The sequence below is a fragment of the Myotis lucifugus genome, unplaced genomic scaffold, assembly GCF_000147115.1.
Source record: "Myotis lucifugus unplaced genomic scaffold, Myoluc2.0 scaffold_0, whole genome shotgun sequence".
NCBI lineage: Eukaryota > Metazoa > Chordata > Mammalia > Chiroptera > Vespertilionidae > Myotis > Myotis lucifugus.
In genome coordinates this window covers 64,455,671-64,480,955 of record NW_005871048.1, presented here as the reverse complement: position 1 = coordinate 64,480,955, position 25,285 = coordinate 64,455,671, and the positions used below count along the sequence as shown (strand labels likewise).

At 38.5% G+C, this 25,285-nt stretch overlaps 1 protein-coding gene across 1 annotated transcript in view; it reads right to left on the bottom strand.

Annotated features, from left to right (window-relative positions):
- CTNND2 (catenin delta 2) overlaps positions 1-25,285 on the bottom strand; it is a 473,749-nt gene that overhangs the window by 340,730 nt on the left and 107,734 nt on the right. The window contains 2 exon segments of the mRNA XM_014453371.2: positions 5,279-5,395; positions 6,019-6,053. Coding sequence (XP_014308857.2) covers positions 5,279-5,395; positions 6,019-6,053 — 152 coding nt within the window.

Here is a 25,285-nt window from a genome sequence, read left to right as displayed (position 1 = left end):
ATCTATGGTGCCTTGACAATTCAAAACCCAATTATATTTTCATTAGAAATTTCCACCAGGTGCTAACTTTTCACTTGATCCCAGAAGACCCTGAGAGTGATGTTTTTCATGAGAACTCTACATTGTTCTCTCTTGCTTAAGGAGCATTTGGTAGTTTATGTCTTTGCCTATTCCTCGATTCCTAGGTTTGCTTCTGAGCTGGTGACCTCTTTGGAGAAGGTATAACATCCTTCTTAAAAACCTATGTGTTAGAAGAATATCAAAGAAAAATAAATTGAACATTAGCTTAAAAAAATAGGTAGTGACAATATCTGGAAAGAAATATAATTATAGCTCCCTGGAGACAGAATGGCACCCTGTGTGACACCTGGGTTTTTCCTTGACTTTTGATCATACCTTCCTTTTCTGCCACTGCTGGCTTCCTGTGGGCTCTAGAACACGAAAGGTAGTGGCGGAAGTGGGTGTGAGCGAATTTGGTATCTAAAGACTTGGAACAATAACAATCTTCTGGAAAGGAGACTGTCTCATTGGTATTTCAAAACTTGGACCAAAAGGCATATGATGATGTGATTTCACGGGGAATGAACAATCTGAGGATAAACTCAACTAACTTGAATAAACGCTTCCAGGAAATGACTCAGGGTCTCCGGAGTCCCAGTGACAGTCCTCAACCATTGGTAAGTGAGGCAGCAGTAGGACTTGAATCCAAGGCTCCTGGCTCCAAGGGGAGGATAGGCCACCTGTGTCCCCGCCCAGAGGCTCTCCACCCTGTCAGGTCTAACTAAGCACTTAGCTGCCACCACAATAGAAAGTCAAACAAGTCAGTAAGTCCTCTTTCCCTGAGCATGACATTAATAATGTGAGTCACATAGTCAATGTATTTCTCATTTTGATTTGCTTAATTATTATAAAAACCCTATCCTCCTAAACCACTTCAGCATCATTTGGTGCCAGGCTTCCTTGGAAGTATGCAAATATTCACCTCATAAGGATGTCTCTTACCTTTATTATTATTGCATAAGAATATATGGAATTATATTTTAAAGCATTTTAATAACATGATCTCCCTACAAAGAATTCTCTCACTACACAGAATTAAGTATATTACAGTAACTAAATGAAAATGACCGACTATAAATCAAGAGTACATGATATATTCATTTTGTCAAACTACATATGATTGTTTATTTGGATTTCACCTGCTCAGGATGGTACCTTCTATGACTGATTCTTGATTTTTTTTAATATATTCTGATTTGAAAACTCAGAATAAGATAACATTCCATTCTTTGCCATAACACTCAGAATATATTAAGCTCCTAAAATTTCCTTGCTACTGGATGCTGGTATTTTTTAGGATATAGTGGAACTTTAATTGGCTACAGACAGAAATAATTACTATTTCAAAATATAATATTTAAAGCAAGTAACAATTTCTATAAACATATAAGTCCTTTTTTCCCCCAAGTTGTCCATTCAATTTCTGATTTTGACTGACATATTTTTGTTACTTTTTGGCTGGTATAATCACCCCTTTCTCTGAGTTTATTTCTCCAAGGATGCATGGATTAAATAGGGTAGCTTGTCCATAGCAGTTTGGGTCAAGCTGTACATTATGTGAGATGCTAATGGCCCTGAGCTTCTGTCAGTAACACTTTTTCCCCCCAGAAAACCAACAGCAATTCTCCTAGTGACGCTGTGACATATATTTGCTGGAATTGAAATTACACAGCTGGCAGTCACAACATAGTGGCGGTGGCTAAGGTTGTATACATGATTTGCATACTGTTTAGGATAGATGGCACTTTTTAAAAAAATGCCACGTGTTGAGAAACACTGGTAACTGTATGATACTATAGTTAGTTCAGTAGAGCAGTTATTGCTAGTCTGAGGGTCAAGAAGATGGGTTGACTAAAACTCAAATTTTATTTTACTCAGACCTTGGAAATAAATATAGAAAAAGCTTTTAAACACAACAAATTAAGTGCTATGCACTTAGGAGTTGAGATTGGTTGCCACTTGGAACTGTTCCAAGCTGCTTTTAGACTGTATTTCGTGTTGTCTTTTTGGAGTTAGGACTAAGAGGCTGGCTCTCAAGGGCAGTGTGCCAGGCCCAATTTCGCATTAGCTATTTCATGTCTGTTCTAGCTAATGAGTCCATTGATTGAATAATCACAAAATCAAGGGTCTCACAGAATCTGATAGGCTCATAATAACTAGATGAAATGTGCCATAGAGCCACCACATGTCTATGTGCTGAATTTATATATCAAGAATACAAACATGGTATCTTCTTCTAAAAGAAGGTTCTGCTGCTTATTCTCTTTGCTCCCCATATTCACTCTCTGCCCTTTACCCCATATGGACTGTATCACGAGAGTCCCTTCTGTTTGTTTTCTGATAGGATTTGGCTACTGGGAGGCACAAGAAGGGCAGGAGAAGGCGAGAGGAGAGAGAGGTCCTATTTATTCCTCTGGTCCTGCCATGCCTCGACTCTGCTGGTACTACTCCCTACCCTTTCCTTCAGGACTGAGGGTGGTAAGGGCTTCTGTCTGTTGCTGTTCCCTGTGAACCTCAGCAGCCATCGTTTATTCCCTTAATCTTTGTAAATAGTACCTCACATTCCCTTCAGTTCAACTCTTTTGAGAAGAATCTATTTCCATTCTGAACCCTGATACAGATACAAACAAAAACTGGGATTTTATTTGATAAGTACTTAAAATTAGCAACAGTTAATACCCGAAATATTAGTTATCCACGCAATACTTTAAAATTAATTTCCTAAACTTTAACCAATTAATTCTTCTCAAACTGACTCTGAAAATGTTAAGAACAACAATATTTCACATTTCACTGTGGTTCAGATCCTTTGGCATAAAACTTTTAGGTGGCACTTCCACCACCTGTTTCTTTCTTTGGCTGTTATTGTGTTTGCCTTATTTCTTTCCTATCTTCAAACAAGGAAGTGTAGGCTTATAAAAAAAAAACAATCAACTAAAATCCTAGGAGTTTTCAGACAGCTAATTCAGCACAGAATAACTAAACTTTCTGAAAAACAAAAATTGAGCAGTGACCAAATTTGTTTCAGTAGATCCAAAAGCCTGGTTCTTAATTTTAATATAATTATATTTTTGCTTATTTTTAATTATTTAATTTTACTGAATTATTATTAAAAATGTGACCTTTTTATGCTTTTTAAAATTGATTTCAGAGAAGAAGGGAGAAGGAGAGAGAGATAGAAACATCAGCGATGAGAGAGAATCATTGATCGGCTGCCTCATCCATGCCCCCTCAACTGGGGATTGAGCCCGCAACCCCAGCAGGTGCCCTTGATGGATATAGAACCTGAGACTTTTCAGTCTGCAGGCTGACGCTCTATCCACTGACCAAACCAGCTAGAGCTATACTTTTTAATGTTTAGGATTGTCCTTACCATGTGGTAGCAGATCAATATTTATAATTATTCCTTGGACATATATAACAAATGTATATTACCATTCAGCGAATATAAGTTAATTTATTATTTGTTTCGAATTTCTGTGGCTTTTCCCTCTAGTATTCAGTCTAATTGATAAACAGGCATTGACATATTAATAATATTTTCCATCAACTTTATCATTTTTAATATTTTTTGTTTACTACAAACTTGAATTTTTATTCTTTTCAAAGAAGAATACACTGTGCTTACATGTAGAGCTAGATTGGTAGAGTTGATTTATCTCATTTTAATTTTACTCTTTCTTATTTTTATATACTTTCCATGTATTAAAACTTATCCCCTCTTCTAACCTCATAATCAAATATGTTTATTATCATGTCAAAAAGTGAGATATCCAATATAACCCCCCACCCAAGATATACTATTTTATCTCTGCTTTCCTCCTCTCTAATAAAGGGGGAGTTGAGTACATCAAATATTAATAAAATATATTTTAAGTACAACTGCCCCTACAAAGGAAATATATTTATTGACTCAGAGAGAAGAGGTAACAATCCTATATTTTATCCCTGACTGGTTTGGCTCAGTGGATAAAGCGTCAGCCTGTGGACTGAAGGGTCCCGGGTTCGATTCCGATCAGGGGCATGTACCTTGGTTGTGGGCGCATGCCCGGTGGGGGGTGTGCAGGAGGCAACTAATCGATGTCTCTCTCTCTCTCTCATTGGTGTTTCTAACTCTCTACCCTCTTCCTTCCTCTCTGTAAAAATATCAATAAAATATATTTAAAAAAAACAATCTTATACTTTAAAATACAAAATAGAGAGAACAAGGATATTGCAAATCATGCATCTTACTTTAGAAGCTTTATTGAGGGGATGGATTTAAATAAATCTGGGTATTCATGATGATACTGCCTTAAGAGTAGTGGTATTAGAAAGATTACAGAGAAAATAAACTAATATGCAAGTTAAATGGTTCAAGATCACTATACTATTTTTTCTTATATCTTCTTTTTCTATGGCAAACCTTGATGAATATTCAAGGAAATTTTATTTTTATAAATTAAGAATAAAATGCTCCACTGATTTTTAATGTAGAAATTATCAAGATAATGTAAGTTTTAATGATTTAATTTTTAGCTTTTTATGGGATTTTATTGAAATAAGTTAAGATAATTTTATGATTTATTAATGTGAGGCTCATTTCAATTCAGCACTTTTATTTTACATCTCAAACACTCTGGTTGAAAAATATGTAATTAAGTGGAGGTAAAGAAATCTTTAAATACTCTATTGAGATTAATACAGCAATATAAAACTGCTAAATATAGAAATGTAAAAAGTGTATTACCCTTAAATAGTAGTGCATATATTACATCTGTTTTTTCCTATTTTGTTATATAATTGCTGTATGGTTTAAAATCTCTACCAAAATAATCTGTAGGAATAAAGCATTGTCAATTAATTTTAAAGCAGACACTGAGTTGATTAAACACATATATGATGTGTTCATACAATGTGCTGGTCTAGAGGCTAAAATGGTTATCAGAGAATTGGTGAGAATCACCATTACATCAGTAATTGGTGAAAATAATCATTACATCAGTAATTGGTGGAAAATGTAGATGCCAATTACTGATTTAAGAGCATTTGCCATCTCATGTGGGTTGGGGAGGGGTAATGTGGGAAGGAAGTAGATGAGAGTGAAGCGAAATACATAAAATAAGTATAAAAATATCTAGAAGTCTTATTCGATATGTCTCATAATATTAATTATATTAGAAAATAATGGCAAAATACTCTTTTAATTGTCTTCGAGTATAACTGTCACTTGACTTACTTTCACTTGTGGAATAATCCTGTGGGTCAAGTATTCCTGATTCCTGCAGCGATCTAATACAGGAGTCCACCAGCTCCAGACCTGTTGTGAGTTCGTCTTCGATATCTTTTTGACCATCTGAAATTGCATTATTTTAAAGTCATAAACATGAGATGATATTAAAACTTAAGGCAATCACTTAAAAATCAAAAGTGCCCCAAATGAACATATGACCTCTATGAAGTTCTCACTTGGTATCATAGTGTAATCCTCAATCAATAAGTGTTAAAAGCTAAATAACCCCCCACCCTCAATTCCATGTGTCCATGAAGAACAGAAAGTGACTAGAGAACTGTGAGAACTTAGATCCCATGAAATTGTGAGCTATCACAACAACTTCATTTAATTTTAGTGTTATGGTGTTTGTCATGTTCACTTTCATAAGTCTCTTTCTAAAGTTCACAAGGAAATTAATCAATAGAGATACATGTAGTAAGTGTTCATCAAGAAGGCATACTTGGCCCGGCCAACCTGGCTCAGTGGTTGAGCATCGACCTATGAACTAGGCGGTCATGGTTCGATTCTCAGTCGAGCCATATGCCCGGGTTGTAGTCTCAATCCCTGGTGTGGGGCATGCAGGAGGCAGCCAATCAATGATCCTCTCTAATCATTGATTTTTTTTTCTCTCTCCCTCTTCCTTCCTCTCTGAAATCAATAAATCAATAAAAACATTTTTTTTTTAAAAAGAAGGCTTACTTTACCTTGTGACTGCCAGTGAAACTGCTCTTCTGCTGAACTGTAAGAAAGAGAACACAGAGGTTTAATGCATGGATTAGAAACAAGAGGACCCTACACCACAAGACACAAAGGCATTAGGGTCATAATGGTGGCTGCCTGTCACTTCCTTTAATTTCTTACTGAGAAAAGAGACCTCATTTTGATACAATCTTAACTTTAATCCATTTGATGTATACCTCTTTTGATTCACAGGTATTAGCAGATTATAAATGGATATTGTCCAGTAATTTTCAGAAGAACAGCTCAATTTTCACAAAGCCAGACCTATTACACTTGTTCCTTATAATAGTTTTTATATACATGCAGTTCTATCCAATTTTAGTGCTTTTAAAATACAAGTCTGAAAAGTTTCATGTAGACTCTGTAAGGTAGTTTAAAAAAGAAATAACATTCCCCTTTTTCATTAAAAGGACCATAAAATAAACCTATACCTTCTTGTAGACATATCAGGTGAACTGTTCCTTTAAGTTGATTATTATAGCTTACATTAAGTAATTTGAAAATTATAACACTTTACCACCAATTGAATATGCAGTTCCCAAATTCTCACTGTATACATTTATTTTATAAAATGACCCCAGTATGCATGATATGTTCATATTCATGATATGCCAAAGATATTGTGCAGAATGCAACTATGTAGGCAACATAGATTCATTTTGAATGCTCTATTAAATATATAGATAAATTTAAAATGTCTAAATATAAAAAAATTCATTATATACACAAATACTTCCAATATGCCCATTTAATATGTTAATAATTGAGAAATCTAGATGCCAATCACTGACAGGCATCACTTTCAGAATAATTTTCTACACTTATTCCACTGCATCTTTTACTCTGATCAAGTAGCTTCTATGAATAGCTCATCAGTTTCCCAAAAGCAAGTGGGTTTTAGAACTCTAATCTATACCTTGGAGATGACTTTTGAATACATTTACCGGAGGAAAAAGGAATTCTGGCATAAATCAGGGTTCAGAAAACCCATGATTGACATAAATGAATACATGAGTAATCCCTTAAGAAACATATAACTTTTACAGGATATATTGCTCTGAAGCCAATGCATGTGAGCAAACTTGAAAATGGTTTTACAATGATGAGAGCTATAGACATTAGATATATGAACTGATAACATTACAAAGTCAGTCCGATGTAACTTTTTCTTGCATTAAAAAGATGTAACATTATATAGCAGTATCATCTATCTACAAAGCTTAACACTTAAAACAGAATTGTCATCCTATAATCAATATTTTAAAAACTGCAGAATATGATCATTTAATAAGTGATGCTAATATAGCAGTAGAAAATACTTTCATACTTATAGCAAGTGGAATGATGTCCCTCTCTAGACACATCCACATCAAATCCCTAGAAATTAAAAATCATTACTGGAAAAAACAGTTTTGCAGATTTAATTAAAGAACTTTGGATGAGATAGTCCTGAATCCAATGATAAGTGTCCTTATGAGAGATAGAAGAGGAGAGACACAGAGAAGGCCAGGGAGGATGGAAGCAGAGATTGGAGTTATGCCTCCACAAGCCAAGGAATGCCTGGAGCCATGGGAACCGTGAAGAGATAAGAAAGGATCCATCTCAGGAGCCCTAATAGGGTTCACAGCCCTGCTGACACACCTTGACTTTGAACTTCTCCTCCCCCTCAAACTGTGAAAGAATAAGTTTCTTTGTTTTAAGCCTCACAATTGTGGTAATTTGTTATGGCAGTCCCAGGAAACTGACATTATTTTTTCTGATACAATAAAAATGTTCTGTTATATCCTTCAGGATTTAGTACTATGTTCCTTTTACCAGTGCAGCCCTTTTGTAAGTACTTACTGTATACCAGGTCTCTGCTAATTCACATCAATCACACATTTATTTTGGCAGTTGGAGAATAACAGGCTTATTGATACTAAATAACTTGACCACAGGGATCTTAAGGAACTCAGTAGGGGATTAAACTAATCTATTCAACTCCAAAACTCACATTCCTACCTCCTAATCTAAAGCTATAGAGAGAAACACACTAAGGTTACTCCCACCCAATGCAGTAAGAGTGAGCAAGTCACTGGAAGCTTCTCCCAGGGCTCACCCAAGTCCCACCCTCCTCTCCTTGCAGGCACAATGAAGACCACACTTCCTCCCCCTTGCACAGAGATGGAGCCACGTGAAAGTCTGTGAGAAGAAGGGACAAGTGCCACCTCCCACTCCAGGCAGAGAAAGGCAGGAATGAGATCTTCACGCTCTCATTCCCTGTTAAGCCCTGTGTTGAGATGGGTCCCTGAGTAACCATGTGAAAGAAAGAGCTCCGCCAACTCAATACAAGACAAAGCATGAGTAAGACACAAACCACTGTTCTGTTAAAACTCTGATGTTGGAGGGTTGTTTCAATAGCATAAATGTCACACTGAATAACATAAAAATGTGCCATCACCTGGCGAGCGTGGCTCAGTGACTGAGCATCAACCTATGAACCAAGAGGTCATGGTACATGCCTAGGTTGCCTGCTTGATCCCCAGTAAGGGGCATCTGATCAATGATTCTCTCTCATCATTGATGTTTCTATCTCTCCCTCTCCTATCCTCTCTGAAAACAATTAAAAATATATACTAAAAAAGAAATGTGCCATCATTTGTATTCATGAGGCATTTCTTGCTTCTCTCTCTTCATTTCCACACATTGAGCTGGGAGATGTCTTGTACCCATCCTCTGAGATTTAGCCTCATCGACAATAATGGGTGATTTCATGTGCAGGACTACACATCCCACTAGTACATAATACTTACTTTTTGTTCATCTCTTTCAAAAGTGTTTCTATTTTAAGATGCAACAGAAGAAAGAAGAAACGTTTTTTATTACAATTAGAAAATACCATTGGCAATGACTATGAAACTATCCTCTCCAAGCAGAAGGGCATTCCTTAGGGGCAGTCAAAGAGCATTAATCACGTACATGGTTTCCTGATTCCCTGGGTGCAGTTAAAATGCATTAAAAGTATGAATGGTTATAGAGAATGGAAGTCCCAAGAGAGACCTGGTTTGGATTTCGTTTCCTCTGGATGTACACTTTACTCTGTCTGTTAGGGGTTTCTATGCAATTGCATAGTTTATGCATTAATCCCTTCTCTTAAAAACTGCTCAGAGGTGGGTGCTTTCTAAAAAGCAAACAGACTATTTATGCATTCAATGAACATGGATTATGCCTGTGTCTCCGACCTTCTTATTTCATGTGTTTAGGAATTACTCATGGAGAACTTTCTCCCAATAATATTATCCGACTTACTATAACATTAAAGTCATTTTTTGAATCTGTTGTAACTACATTCATGTTCCATTTCAAGAAATAAAGTTGGCTTTCATTACAAAATGCTATTTATTGAAATAGAAGTCATTGTACAGAAATATATAAATGTAATTTAATTTAGATCATTCCAAATGTATTTAATCATAACTATGTTTAAGTTCCAGGATCCAAATATTTGAGAAAAATGTATAACAGAGACTATCATAAGTAATATTTAACCTTTAACCATATACCTAAATATGTACATAAATCAGTGATGTTAGGAAAGAGTTTCAAAAACAAAATATGAAAAGGACCAATTTTAGTAGCTAACACCTATATAGCTCTCACTTTATACCAGGCAATATGGTAGTTGATCTTCATGCCAAATCTTTTAAGAGAAGTAGTAATAATTTCCTATTTTACAGATAGTGAAACTGAGGTAAAAAGATGTTAAGGAACTTGCTGGAGATTGCAAAGCTAGCAAGTAGCAGAGCCAGGATGGATTCTGACCCTGCCATTTGCTACTAGAGGCCACTTTCTCAACTGCTATTCTATCCACACAGTTGGCTGCATCAAAAGTAAACTCCTAGGTGATAAAAACTAAAACATAAACACCAGAAATCAAGTTGTAAAACAAGTCACATCCTAGGAGAAGCTATTTGCAATGCAATTAACATACAAAGAGTTCTTTTTTAGAACATACAAAGAACTCCTACAAAGTAATGAGACAGAGATTAAAAGATCAAATAGAAGAGAGGTCAACAAATATATGTATAGCTGAGGCATAGAAAAATCAATAAGGGATGGCGACTGAACACATTAAAAAATACTCAACCCTATTAGGAATCGGAGGAATGAAAATTAGCCACAGGATACCTCTTTATACTCTAGGCTGTCTAACAATTAGAAAGTCTGACAGTACGCAGTGTTGGGAGCAGGTAGGGAAATAAGAATTGTCATACATTGTACATTGGGGAGTAAATTAAGGAAACACTTGGGTGAGCTATGAGACAATGCCTGGCAATGTCTTACATGCAAATACCCAACCACCCAGCGGTCTGCTCTGGGTAGAGCCTCCAGGGAAACCCATGCACCTGAGCCCAGGAGACTGTACTGGACTGTTCATGCCTTCATGTCCACAGTAACAAAACAATGGAGCAACCTAAGTGATCAGCAATAGGGGAATAGAAAAATATACTGATATGATTATATATCATATATGACATACATCTAGATTAAATTATTCGTCAGGTGAAATAAGTGTGAGAAAAAAACAAGTCATCTTTTCTGTCAAAGAACAGTTTAGGCAGCAGCCATTTTGGACTGTGTAAGTTGGCAGTCGCCATGTTGGCTGCATGGCTTGCAGCTCCCCAAGGGGCTGCCATCTTGAAACGGCAAAGGTCAACCCCTCCCTTCAAACTAGCCAATTGCAAAAGACTGTGCGCCTGAGCTCCAATCAAAAGTGAGGGACAGGTCACGTGGGGCAGGATTAAATTGCCAAGCAGACCACCTGCTCAGTGTGAGCATGCTTCCAGACCATGTGCTGCACACCCTTCTACGTAGAAGTGAAGATATTTGCCTTGCTGCCTGGCTCCCGAGTCTGTTTTGTGTTCTACCAGGACTCCTAAATTTGGGGGCTCATCTTATTTCTTACATAAGTTAGCCAGATACTACATATATATCAATATGGGTAGTTCTCAAAAACAAAAATAGAGTAGAAAGTGCAACTTACACATAAGAAATGTACTGCGTGAGATAATACATATATATCAACATGGGTAGTTCTCAAAAACAAAAGTAGTGTAGAAAGTGCAACTTGCACATAAGGAATGTATGATCCCAATAATGGGAATTTTAACAATACTGACTGAATACTATATATGGTATCCTATATAATAAAAGGGTAATATACAAATAGACCAAATGGCAGAACAACCAATCAAAGCGTAATATGCTAATGATATGCTAAGGCTGCTCAACTGCTCGCTATGATGTGCACTGACCACCAGCGGGCAGACAGTCAACTGGTCGACCAGTTGCTATGTTGTGCACTGACAACCAGCGGTCAGATGCTCCAACTGGTAGGATGGTTAGCTTGCTGCTGGGGTCCAGCTGATCAGGACTGAGCAAGATGGGCCGAACATGCCCTGGAGCCCTCTTGCAGTTCCTCCCCGTGGGGTCTTTCAGCCTGGCCTGCACCCTCTCGCAATCCGGGACCCCTTGGGGGATGTCAGAGAGCAGGTTTCAGCCTGATCCCGCAGGCCACTCCCCTTGGAAGGGCACCAGATGCAGGGCTCATGGCTGGTGAGTGCTGCTGTGACAGTGTGAAACTCTCCCTATTGGGACTGATTGGGCGAGAGCCTGAGGCAGGCATAGTGGGGTCAGGATGAGCAGAAGCCACAGGTAGGAGCTGCGGGCAGCGTTGGACTGCAGGTTTTGGCCCAATCCCTACAGGCCACCCAGAGGGACCCCACCTGTGCACAAATTCATGCACTGGGCCTCTAGTATGTGTGTGTGTATAGATAGATAGATAGATAGATAGATAGATAGATAGATAGATAGATAGATAGATATAGATATAGATATCTATCTATCTATCTATCTATCTATCTATCTATATATCACAGGCATTTGATTAAATAAATTAGTTTATCTCAAGTGACTTATCAGGTGATCAGGGCCTGGTACCTTTTGACCAAGTATGGATTTGCTTCCTATTTTATTACATATTATTATATGGCTTATAGATTATGGCTTATGCTAATCTATTTCATCTCTTGGAGTATACTGAAGGCCATTGTAGGAGGGTCAAAAGGGGGCAGATATGGGAAAATGGGAAGAGCAGACCTTAAGAAAATACCCAGGCAAGGTGGGTTCTATGTCTAGGCTGTTGGTCACAACCAGTCCTGGAGAAAATGGTAAGACTTGCTCACCACAAACTCTTGGTGACAGCTCCCTTTGGTTTTTCGTATCCAGAGCAGAGAGACCCAGAGAGAGCTACCCGTGACTGCAGTCTAATAGGGGTGTGGGTAGGAAAGCGCACAGTACTGGAGGATCATGGCAAGAAGAGGTGCATTCAAGGCATTCCTGCACACCAGGCCATGGGACCTTGAGCACATCACATACTTTTCTCCAAGCCTCAGTTTCCCTAATTGGAAATTGAGGATATAACTAGAATTTTCCTCCTGGGAATCATGTTAAAGTTAAGACTGTAATGTATGTAAAACTCAAACAACAGTGCTGGGAACATATGAGGCTTTAAAGTGGGTGGGGTGGGGGAGTAAGATATTGTTATCACAAGAAGAGGAACAGAGGCCTGAGAGAGCACAGCCAGCTCAGAGTAGAGAAAGTCCAATAGGTCAACAACATGGAATTCAACATGTCTGCGTTTGGGGCCAATAAATATTATCATGAAAATATGTTACAGGCTTTGTGGAATTGAAATTGTCCATTTTCCCACACTGAACTGGGGAAGAAAAACAAATGCTGTCTCACCAAGGAAAGATGATTCTCTTTGAAAGTGTAAGTTCCAATCCATCCCACACAGGATGCTTCTCTTTGCAACTGATACTGGTCTTGCCTTAGTGAAAGCTTAAAGACCACTTGTTATTTTCAAAACCTCGGGAGAAAATAAATCAGACCAAAATTGCTATTATGAATTTTCCTTTTGGTTTGAGGCAGAGGAAATTCACATTCTAAACTAATTTCGTTGGAGTTGGACAAATTATGCAGACGACTGATACTGCAGAGAGGTACCAGCTCCCACACTGTAGCCTGGATACACACGGTTCCAATGTTTATCACAAAACACACCACACTGTCGGGTTTGTGAGCTGGCCAGCTAGAGCTAAATGAGGGAGAATTAACATGAATTCTGTTTGTGTTCCTTCAAAATACATACTCCAGTTTCCAGCAAACACAAAGAATTAAGTCCTAGGCTCAATCACCCAAAATGTGCTAGCTACACAAAAGCCAAGCTCTTAGAAATTATATATCTATATATCTACATATCTATATATCTATCTATCTATCTATCTATATCTATCTATATATATATATATCTATCTATCTATCTATCTATATATATAATTTAATATCATAAGAAGGAACAAATGGTGAATTATAAATTAGAAAATTCTCACATTATACCCCCCTCCATAGTTTTCTGGGAGACTTCTCATGATGGGCTAGGTTTTTGTTTTTTGTATTTTTGTTCATTCTCACCCGAGAATATTTTTTCCATTTATTTTTTTAGAGAGAGTGAAAGGGAGGAGGAGAGACAGAGAGAGAAAAACATTGATGTGAGAGAAACACATCGATTGGTTGCCTCCTGCATGCGGCCTGCAACCTAGGTACATGCCCTTGACCAGAATTAAACCCAAGACCCTTCCATTCATGGGCCTACACTATAACCACTGAGCAAAACTGGCTAGGGCGAGGCATTCGTTTTTTAACTGCTTATACAATATGCCAGAATTTTACTGTAGTTGAAGCAATGTTTCTGAATGCCAGTCACATTAGACAATAAATGCCAAAATACCTTTGTCTGTGAGCACTGCATGAATTGGAATGTGGTGAATTACAATCGCAGATGACCAGAAACACTGTGCCTCGATGACTCAGATCTTACAATAATCTAAAATGCCTTCAAACTATCAAAAATTGAACAGTTCATGTGGTTTATGTGCCAAATGCATTCTATAGTGTTATATTACTGACTTCCAGTGGTGTTCATGATACCTCATGGTTAGACCTTTGATTAACCTGATCCCTTCATTCGCTGATCCTGAGGCAGAAAGAGAGCTCACTGTGTTTTGCAGTCTGATCATTCACAGCTAATTTCTCAGGCAGGAGAAGAGCAGTTGGTGTGTTGGCTGACAGAGGTGGCATCTATACTAAGGTTCTCAGATGTTCTAAGCTTTAGTCTTCTGTATTGAATATCCCATAATGGTCCCTGTTGTTATGGTCCTATCTGTGAAGGGAGCTCCTTCACCTTGGAGGCATCTCCGGGCAAAAGGAGACGTCACGTTTATGTTTTTCTAGCTTCTTGTGATTGTGTGTATATATGTCTGTGTGTGTGTGTGTGTGTGTCTGTAAGAAGTATGTTTATGCGTATGGCCTGTGAATATGTATATGTGTGTGTACCTACCTCACTCTTCTGTTTCTCTACAACACACTGATTTCCTCAAAGCTTTTCTTTCAATTGCTCTTACCTCATAAGTGTGTTGTCTATTATGGTACTGAACTGAACTGAAATTGATTTCATTAATATATGTGAAGCTGACACCTCATATGTTTAATGGAATTTATGCAAATAACCACTTCTGTTTCATAGGAAAGAGAAAGGTGATCTTTTGTTTTGTGACTTTGAATACCAACAGATGCTTTTAAAAACAAATTTCAATTTTAGTGTCCTTACAGAGCAGAAACTATGCAATATTCATAAACAACTCTCCTGGTATTATATCACTTCCTTTGGAGCAGCAGTGCTTTATAAACAATTTGAAGGTTCAGTTTAATGGGTGTCCAAATGTTCATAGCGGTCTATTCCTAATTGCCAACAACTAGAAACAACCAAATGTCTTGCAACAGGTGAATGGTTAAACAAGTGGATACATCCATACAAGAAAGATGTATGCAGCCCTAACCAGTTTGGCTCAGTGGATAGAGCGTCAGCCTGCAGACTCAAGGGTCCCAGGCTCGATTCCGGTCAAGGGCATGTACCTTGGTTGCGGGCACATCCCCAGTAGGGAGTGTGCAGGAGGCAGCTGATCGATGTTTCTTTCTCATAGATGTTTCTAACTCTCTATCCCTCTCCCTTCCTCTCTGTAAAAAATCAATAAAATATATTAAAAAAAGAAAGATGTATGCAACAATAAAAAAATGTGTTGTTGATATATACTACAGTGACAACTTGGAGAAATCTCAGGAAATTATGCTGACTGCAAAAGATAAAGAACATTCTTCTTAAAATAACAAAATTATAGAAAATAGGTTAGTTTTTGCCTGGGCTATAGGAAAGAAGGTGCAGTTATAAAGGGGTAATATGAGGGGCCTGTGGTGATGCAGTGGTCTTGTATACTGATTGTGGTGACGGTTACACGAAGCTATTTATGCAGTAACATTACATAGAAACACACACACACATACACACAAATGAATGCATGTAAACCTGGGGAAATCTATGGACTGTACCAATGTCCATTTCCCGGTTTTAATGCTGTACTATGTAGTTATGCCTGATGTTTCTATTGTGAGAATGGGGAGAAGTTACAGGAAACTTCTCCAAGTATTTCACCTGGCAACTTCTTATGAATCTAGAAGCATTTCAAAATAAAAAGCAAAAAAAAATAGGAAGGTATGGTTGGATATACTTTACTCTTTTCCCTGAACTGGTTCTCCAATATGCCTCTCAATTACTTCCTAGCAATAATTACAGTAGAATTTAAAAAAAATATATTGGAATAAAAAGAAAGGAAGGGAGGAATGGAGGGAGAAGAGAGAGAGAGAGAGAGAGAGAGAGAGAGAGAGAGAGAGAGAGAGAGAAAAAAAGAAAAAGAAAACCAGTGCTGATTATCCTTTTTGTTCTCCAGTCTTAGCCCCTGGAGCTCAGGTGACACCACCTGGGCTCAGTCCTGCTTTGTTCTGTGAATGAAGGCATTAGCCCTGGAACATAATATACCAATCACACTGCCCACTGCAAATCAGATGCAAGAACTGTGCTGTTTCTGAATGAAAACTCATCCATTATAGCTAAGCTCATCAGAGCCCTGCATGCACTTGCATTGCCATATGTTTACAGGGAAAATAAAAAATGGCATTTTGGCTTACAGGGCTAAGTAGAAGTCCTAATGCATTCTGTGTGAGTCCAGGACCTCATATAGTACACATCGGCTCTCTGGGCACGTGTTCATGAAAGTTATGTTTTCGCCGGGCAGATATGCTCTTGATAATTCACAGGGGAGCTACGGCCCTGCCAATCTGCTTCTATGGCCGCCTTCCCACGGCCCCAACTCCTGGAAGCTGGTCTACTTGATTACATCTGTTTCTTTTCATATTTATTGCAATGGAAAAATGTTACATTAAAATATCACTTTTTTCCAGCATTTAATATCTGATATTTGAAACTGAGCAGCTGGGTCAGCCTCATGTTCTCCCCATCTCCCCATCGCATGGCAGCTGTGCTTGTACTGAAGTCCTCCTTCGTGAAAGAATGAGGATTCGAATGGGAGGTCTCACTAAGCAATTGCACTTCCAATCAGATGGATAAAATCATTGACAAATGTAGGAACTGAAATATCTATTAATGTTCTAAGATATTTAAAAGCATATCTTCTGCAACATCACTTTTGAGATCCTAAGCATCTACCATCCATTCTCCCTTGTAAATGTCCTTTGAAACCTACTCCCCTTAAATGACATGATTGGAACTTTTTGTCATCTCTTGCCTGGTGGTAGAAATAGCTCTGTGCCTTGAGAACAGGAGTTAATTCTTTCCATGGACAAAGATTCCCTCCTTGATCCAAGTTTTGTTTGGCTCTTCTATGCTCTCATTTTTACTAGGTCCAATCTTTAGAGTTCAGTTTTAGCAAGAGTCATTCTAAGTCAGTATAACCAGATTCCTGCACGCTCCACATCTGATAACTCTTGATATCTGACGGGGTTCTTCATCCTCCACCACCCCCCTGGAGGTGTCTACTCACCCTGGCTGGGTAGCAAGAATCCTGTTAGGTTGGTTTAGCCAAAATCCTCCTTTTCTCCTGATGCTCCCTCCTAGTAATTTCCCATCTACTTTGCTCCTTGGCCATAAATCCCCACTTTTCCTTGTATTGAGAGTTGAGCCCAATCTCTCTCCCTTACTACAAAACCACATTGTACAGCCCCTCTTGTATAAAGTCTGCCTTACCATTCTTTAACAAGTATCACCAAATAATTTTTTAAACATCATCACAGCTTCCCCACTGCCCCAGAGAAACATGGACGAAGTCACAGGCCCTCTCTATTCTCAGTCCCCTCAGAGGTACTGGCATAACGTTTCCAGGGTGAGCTTCATGGGACTGAGACCTGTGGCTGCCCAAATTTAAAACTGACCCATACCCAGAGAGCCCCAAGCTTGGTTTAATGCTCTACTGTTGCCATCTTGAAACTCAATAATTCTACCTTTGGACTACTTTTGCAAGTGAAATTCAATGAGACAATGGAACATGTACATGAGTGGAGAAGATATACACACTTTGCATGCTCTCTGTTCCTTGCTGCCTCTTTCATATATAGCATTTGCTATGTCCTGCAGGACCCGTGATGTATTGTGGGAGTCCAGCAAGACTAAAGGCCAGTACAAGGTAGGTGTGTTATGTTTATGACAGGATAAGCAGTAGTACCAACAGACCGAGAAGGCTATGTTTTCCCTTCAAAGTAGAACTTGCTTTAAATGGAGAAGGCAATGATTATCTACAAAACATGAGTGATAATTATCATATCCTTTCTTACTCTCATTACTCCCTTATGTTGGCCAACTACTTATGCTGGAAATGATGACCTAGAAGGAAAGGGAAAGACATGGGAGCCGGCAGATCTATTTTTTTAATTCAGTTCTTCTTTCTCTTCAATAAGAGAATGTTGGTAGAATATTTGCATTTTGCAGAGGGAAATAGAAACAGTTGAAGTAGGCTTGTGCAGTGTTTTCACCGCTCTGATAAGAACGAAATACATATGCATATATGAGCTATGGAATATGAATTGCCTAATTTCAGTGATTCTGTGTATAAGTAAATGCTCCTATATTTGCATTTAAATCTGGCACTGCACAATATAAAGATAAATGGTGAACTTCATGTCAATAACTTAAAATGTTAATTTTTACTTACTAAGAATAACATTTCATAGTAAATAAAAATACATCATGACAAGTCAAGAGAGAGACCATGAAGAAAGAAAAAAGCTTTAGTATCATTTAGTACTTTTAATGGCATTTTCCCCGCCCCTGCTTTTGGAACAGGTTCATGTTTTCATTTTTCACTGGGCACTGCCGATTTTGTAGCCTACTCCAAACACGAGCTGCCTCAGCTCGCCACTGTGGGGTTTAAATGATAACGCAGATGAAGGTCCCAGGCACAGAGTATCAACCAGTCCTTCCCTACCTCTCTTTGATTCACTCTAGCAGTCTCCCTCCTATTCTTCATGCTTGCAGCCTTTGTTTGTTCCAATCAATTATCCCCCATATTACTGAAATCAACATCCTAAAGCAGACATCTGCCAGTGGAAATCCCTAGTTCAAAAGTCTTCAGTGGTTCCCCATTGCCTGCAAGTTCATGAAACCCAAGCTCCTTTGCAGAACTTGCGTGGTCTGTGAGGACCTCCTTGACCGACTGTGAGGACCCATAGCTGCCTGCCTTAGATGTCTAGGCTGATTGAGACTCTGCATCCTCTGAGTCCCCAGATCAGCTTTATCATTTATCAAAACATGCTATGATGCTTTGCTTTTTAATATTTGTCAAACTGTGAGCTCTTTGGGGACAGAGACCAAATAGCATTGACATGTATTCCACAGGATGAAGCTCTGTTTCTAATACTCCTGAAACGTTTGTTCAGGAATGAAGATCAGCACCGTTAGCACAAGGAAGAATTTCCAGTTCATACTGTCAACACAATCTTTATTTATTTTGCTGAATTTTGTCTTCCTACCAATTGCACTGTGACAAAAAGGGCCAACGTAGTATTGATGTTCTTTTTCAATTTGGCATAGGAACAACTCTACATTTTTCACATTCAATATTATTATGTATTAGTTTCAGATGTACAGCACAGTGGTGAGACAATCATGTGGTTTCACATATATAAGGAAAATCCATCCTTCTCAAGAAAACACTACCTTTTATGCCAATATTTAGTAAACTCTTTTTTTCACATGTTAAATTCTGTGCATCCTATAGACTTGAACAAAGTAATTTTCCTCCCCTTAATTAAGCCCGTTTACTCAAGCTTCCTGTTAAATGAAACATTATTTTCACTTATAAATGTTCCATGATGTGTTCCTAGTGGTTTCTAATTGAAGACAATTATACAAAGATAAATCAGAGCTCGTCAGTGGCAGTTGTTATTAGCATGCCCCTGATCTGCTTCTGAGGGCTCCATGTTGGTTTAAGGCAATAGGGCAAAGCAGGGCCCCAGAGGGAGCTTTGATGAAGCAGCTCAGGGATTTCTCAGGCAGCAAGGACATCTTTCATCTTTAATTTGTTGGTTTAATCTGGCTAGAGAGGAACTGACAAAATCCTCGTCACCTAATGTGCTTAATGGTCTAAATGAAATGAGTTGATGGTGTTGGTTTAGTCCCTACTGGACCCATTTCGAAGTCATACAAGCCCCCCATAAATTTACTCTAATGAGCCCTTCTCACAGAAAATTTGCCACGGAAACCAGACCTTGCCATTTGTAAAAATTTTCCTAAAGCATCAAAAAAGTGAAATGATGAAAGAGTCTCTAGAACGTGGGTTATCACCCCTCAAAACACAGGTCATTCTCAACCAAGGAGAAAATAATACCCCGAATGGAGGAGAGATTTTCTTTCATTTCTTTTCCTATTCAGACAGAGAAAAACCAGGCAAACAAATGTAATATTGGTTTTATTTATAAGTGGTAGTCTTGATCTCCATTTTCACTAAAGAAAAATAAAGTGACTTTACTTTTACTATTATGAGTTAATATTAAACCTCTCCTTCTCTCTCATGAAAAGGAGTAAAATGTTGAAATGGGGCTTAAAATAGAATAAACTGATTCCTCCAGAGTCAGGGAAGACATGCTTCTCTTGCTCTATTTATAAATGATTAATAGTTTAAAAATAATAGTGCAGGTAAGGACGATTTAAATTTGTTTGAAAAAGCATAAAGGCAAAACAAGAATAAAAACCCCACTTCCTTTGCTCTGTCTTTTTTGACCTTCAAAATGTGGAAAACTACCACCAATATCAAATTCACCCCCCCAACCTAGAATTTTATATAGTTAATGCACTGTCCTGGGACATGACTTCATTTTCCCCCTAGATGAGCTAGACTCAGAATGTCAATTTGATAAGCTGATGAATATATGTGCTTCATTATTTTGATATTATCTATTTAGACTGCCTTGCATGCAAGTATACACACATACCTCCCCCCACCCCACCGGCCCCCCTCTCACACACACACACACACACACACCTCACCACCAATAGTGACAACATTCTTTTTGGCCTAATTTGGAAGTTGGAAGAGCATTTTGTGTCAGGGAATAATAGAGAACAGAAATGTCCAGTATTTAGCCTTCAGTTTTATATAAGGAAAATGTAACTTTTGTGTACACAAAGCATAAGGGTCATACTTAATATTTTCTCTTTCTTCTCCTTTTTAGAGATTCAATAAAAAAAATCCTAGCCTGTCATGCTGTAAATGTGAGCAGGTTCATGTGCCTGGGTCCTTGAAAAGTATCATCACTATTTGAAAAACAACAACATATATTACCCATTGAGAAGAGGTCAGTAGAAATACCTTTATATAAAATAAAATGGCATTAGGTAACTATTCTTTGCTGGGGTTATGTCATTTAGTAGAGAATTTTTATGCAATTTCTTCTACTTTTTCCTGAGCCTTTTTTTTGGTGAAAAACCACGATAAATTCACAGAGGGATCAGAAATCAGCCTGTTGCTTTTGGACTGATATGCTACAGTTCCAATGCATCAGCTAATCCTGGCTGGTCCAGCCAGTTAAACTAGGCACATTTATGTCACAAATGCATATGACGAATCAAAGTTAGCACCAATTCTTGCTACTTCAGCCATTGAGAAGGGATGTCTATTCCCCTCCCTGCCCTTGGATCTGGCCTGGCCATGACCTGCTTAGCCCATTAAAATGCAGCAGAAGTGATGCTTTCTATCTTTCTGGTCTCAAGAGATCTACAGCTGTAAGACACCTTGACAGAATGCTCCTTTTTTGGAAGTCTGACTACTGGTGACATCCATGCTGTGAGGAAGCCCAAGCTAGCCACGTGGAGAGTGAACACTGGGGTGCCCGACACATGAGTGAAGCTTCTTTAGTGCTTCCTTCTGAGACCAGCGGGTAGAGTAGATGATCCCAAGTAGTGCCATATGCAACAGACCTATGAGATCAACCCTTCCTGGACTCTTGAGCCATTGGAACCTGAGCAAGTAAAAACAGTGTTGTTAAAGCCAAGAGGGTCCGGCCTAGTTCACTGGAAGTAACAGACAGCCACAATAATGTGCATTGCACGGAACTCCTTGGCAGCCAACAATTGTAGAGGGAAATGATCTAATGAATGACTTTTCAATTTACAAGGGATAATGTATTTTTGCATATTATTTTGAAGAGAAAGATACTTGCAGAAACACAGGGTTAAACATTTAACTACCTGTTTCATTGAATCCTGAGTAAATTTATATTTTATTTAATGTAATTCTTCAATGAATTAAAATGAAAACACTAGATATACTCCATATTGTATGTTTCTGGGGTTGAGATAATTTTTAAAAAGTAAAGCATTTATGGTTTGTTACCTTGAGCAAAGTAGTTTGAAATGGAAATGATGTTTAAAACTAGAAATTAATATTGGGCTACATAGAAAATATTACACATTTGAATAAACTGGGCATATGACAACATAAACTAAAAAAAATGAAGTGAACTTTACCAGGGAGATATTTGGGCAGAATGTGGTTTGAACCAAATCTTGAACAAAAATATTGGGTAAAATCGGATAGTGAAATGGAGGGGAATTTCACACAAGTATTGACGTGGCAGATTACTAATATGAGCTAAAGATGAAAGAAAAAGAAAAATCAATAACTTACTTAAGTCAGTTTAACATTTCTAGACAACACTCTAGCTAAGCTCTGCAGAGTATAATTTAGCTTGCGAAATATTTCTCTCAATGCTCTTGTGGTTGATAAAAGGGAAGGATTGGGGTGGCAAGAGGTTATTTCAACTGAGAAGTGACATTTGGGATAGAACGAAAGGAGAGTGTGAGAAGATAAACCAAACCAAACAAACAAAAGTCAAGCAATCAACCAACCAATCAACCTACCTACCAGCAAAAAAAAAATACAAAGTAGTGAAGACCTACTGCAGAGATACATTGCTTCGGACTTATTGCTATAAGAGTGTGTGTGTGTGTGTGTGTGTGTGTGTGTGTGTGTGTGTGTGTTCTGCAACAGCAAATATATCCCCATAAAACTTCATTAACAAAGCAGACAGCAGGCAGGATTGGGCCCTCAGTCCCTAGTTTGCCAACTCCTATGTATCTGAAGACTATTCATAATTGAATTACTCTGCAACCTCACACCATAAATTTTACAGTATTTATAATGTGCATATTGGTTGCAGATAGTACATTCAACTAGTATGCCAATCTTATTTTTTCAAGTCTTGCAATTCAAGTGACCTTAGGGACATAGCTCTTATTATCTGAAGACTTTTTTACAAGATGATTTTCTGGTTGGGAGATGCTTTGGTGCCTAAGTCTTCCTTTCAAATTCACTGGGTGTTAAATAGTCAAGTTTCCGTTCCTTGAGTGCCTACCAATTGGGATTTTAGTATTCATGCATAATGATGAAGATAAAATGATAGTTGGGGATACAAGTAAGAGGAGCATTGAGAGAGCTGGAGTAGAGAAAGAAAACCTAGCGGAGATAGTTAAGTGCCTTCCAATATGTGAAGAGCTTGTCCACCCAGCTGAGATGCTGTCTTTACTGAGCTCCAAGTAGGTGCTGGTGAGGTGGGAGAACCAACCACTACCAAGACACAGTTCCTGTCCTTCAGGAGCACACACTGGTAAACCTGTGGGACAGGACAAGTGGGCAACAGGTGAAGAGGAGAAAAATTCACCCATTATAAAGACCTTTCTGTAATGAGAGCTACCTGGGTTGAATTTTGTACCTGGACATCTAGGAAGCTCATCATCCCTGGAAGTAATCAAAGAGAAGTGTGATCTCTAGTCTGGCATGTTTATTAAAGCAATGCCTCAATTAGGACTAAATCCAGAATATCATGCATAAAGCAGCAATTTACAAATTTGATTTACTATGGGAAGAGAGAAAATATTAAATTATATAAATCATTCTTGTTACTCATTTGGCACCGTATTTCAATTTTTTTTTACCTGTTCTTACTTTTCCTTTATCTAAAATTCAGCAGAAGGCAATGGTCAGTGCCTTTCCAAAGATGGTAAATAAAATTAAAAAAAATTGTAAACCACCTATTCTTTCATTTAAAAGTAGGGGTTAAACATAGTGATTTATTTAGAAAATAAAACAACAAAAACTTAATTTTTTTGGTAACACTTTCAAAATTGCTTTTGATTGCTTTTAATCTCATTTGATTCCCTGATATTGAGTCCCATATGAATTAAAAGGTAAAAGTAATGAAAATTAAATAACTAGAACACCTCCATTAATTAACATTATTGTATTTTATTTATTAGTTCATCAGTCATACCTTCAAACTAAATGGAAATGATGAATATTAACAATAGGAGCTAGCCAACTTCATTAAAGCTACCCACGTTTGAAGCCATATATTTTTTCATAATATTTTAAAATAAATTCATCACTTTGTAAGAAATGGAGTGGAGTACCAAAGGAAATACTGAAGCACTGACAATAATCAAATAATGCACTTGTTGATCTATGCAACGGCAGATGAACTGAATTAGTATTATGTTTCTTAGCCCTTTAAAGATTGAGCCAATTGCACTGCTTCCTGTGAATTGATGACAGCAATTCTCAATTCCTTGTATAGGAAATCAAGTTGGATTTAAGATTTATACCTTTCCATTGAAAGGGTATTTTCCAAAGAGGAAACAAATAAGAGTTCAGATCATTGATCATCATATTAATATGTCCAGTCTGTGCCCACCACTGTGCCAGGGACTGGAGGGACAGATAACATTCTGCACTCCTGCCCTACAGGTGTGCAGGACTCAGCAATGAGGACAGGCTGGCAGGAGAACTAAGTCTAAGATACGACAGCATCAGCAGCATTGTCTTGGGAAGGGTTGCATGTGAAGGAGGAAATGGCAGACATGTCAACAGAGAGATGGTATGGAATTCTGGCTGTACAGGTTGGAGGGAAGTATCCTATATAATAAAAGGGTAATATGCAAATTGACCCTAACAGCAGAACAACCAGAACAACCGCTGGACCAGTCACTATGAGGTGCACTGACCACCTCTTGGTCCCTTTCTCCGGCTGGCAGGCTCCGATCACCTGATGGCCACCTGCGCGGGGGCAGGGCCGATGAGTGGGCGGAAACAGCTGACCTCTCAGTCCCTTCCCCTGGCTGTCAAGCACTGATCACCCGGTGGTGAACAGGGAACCAGGGGTGGGAGGTGGCATGGGGCAGGGCCTGCTGTGGGCAGCTGGGGAATTTGGCCCTGATTGCAGGCCAGGCCAAGGGACTGTACACGTGCATGAATTTCGTTCTCCAGGCCTCTAGTAAACAAATAATGGGAGTGTAATTAGAGCTGGTACTGGGTGCGGTGAGTGAGAGCGCTTGTCTGAATAAAGACATGTGAACCTGAAGAGTATGTTTGGGGCACAGACAATATCCTGGTATGCCTGAAGCAAAGGAGGTGCCTTCAAGAAAGAAGTGAAGGAGTGTAGGAGGAGATGGTCTCGCTGATAAATTGGAGCCAGTTTGTGAGAGACCCCAAGTGCCAATACTTACCATTTATTCTGGAAGGACCTGGGGATCACTGGAGATTTATGAGCAATAGTCTGAGCAATAGGATGGCCTGGTCAAAGAAGGAGGTGGGAAGAACTTTATACAAGCATCTTCACACAGGTATCACAAGCTTACGGGTGGCTGGGCCTCTTCTGAGGTCACCAGTGGTTTCCCACAGGTTCAGCATAGGCTGTTATGTGGTAATCTCAACTCAGTCAATCTCAGGGGGT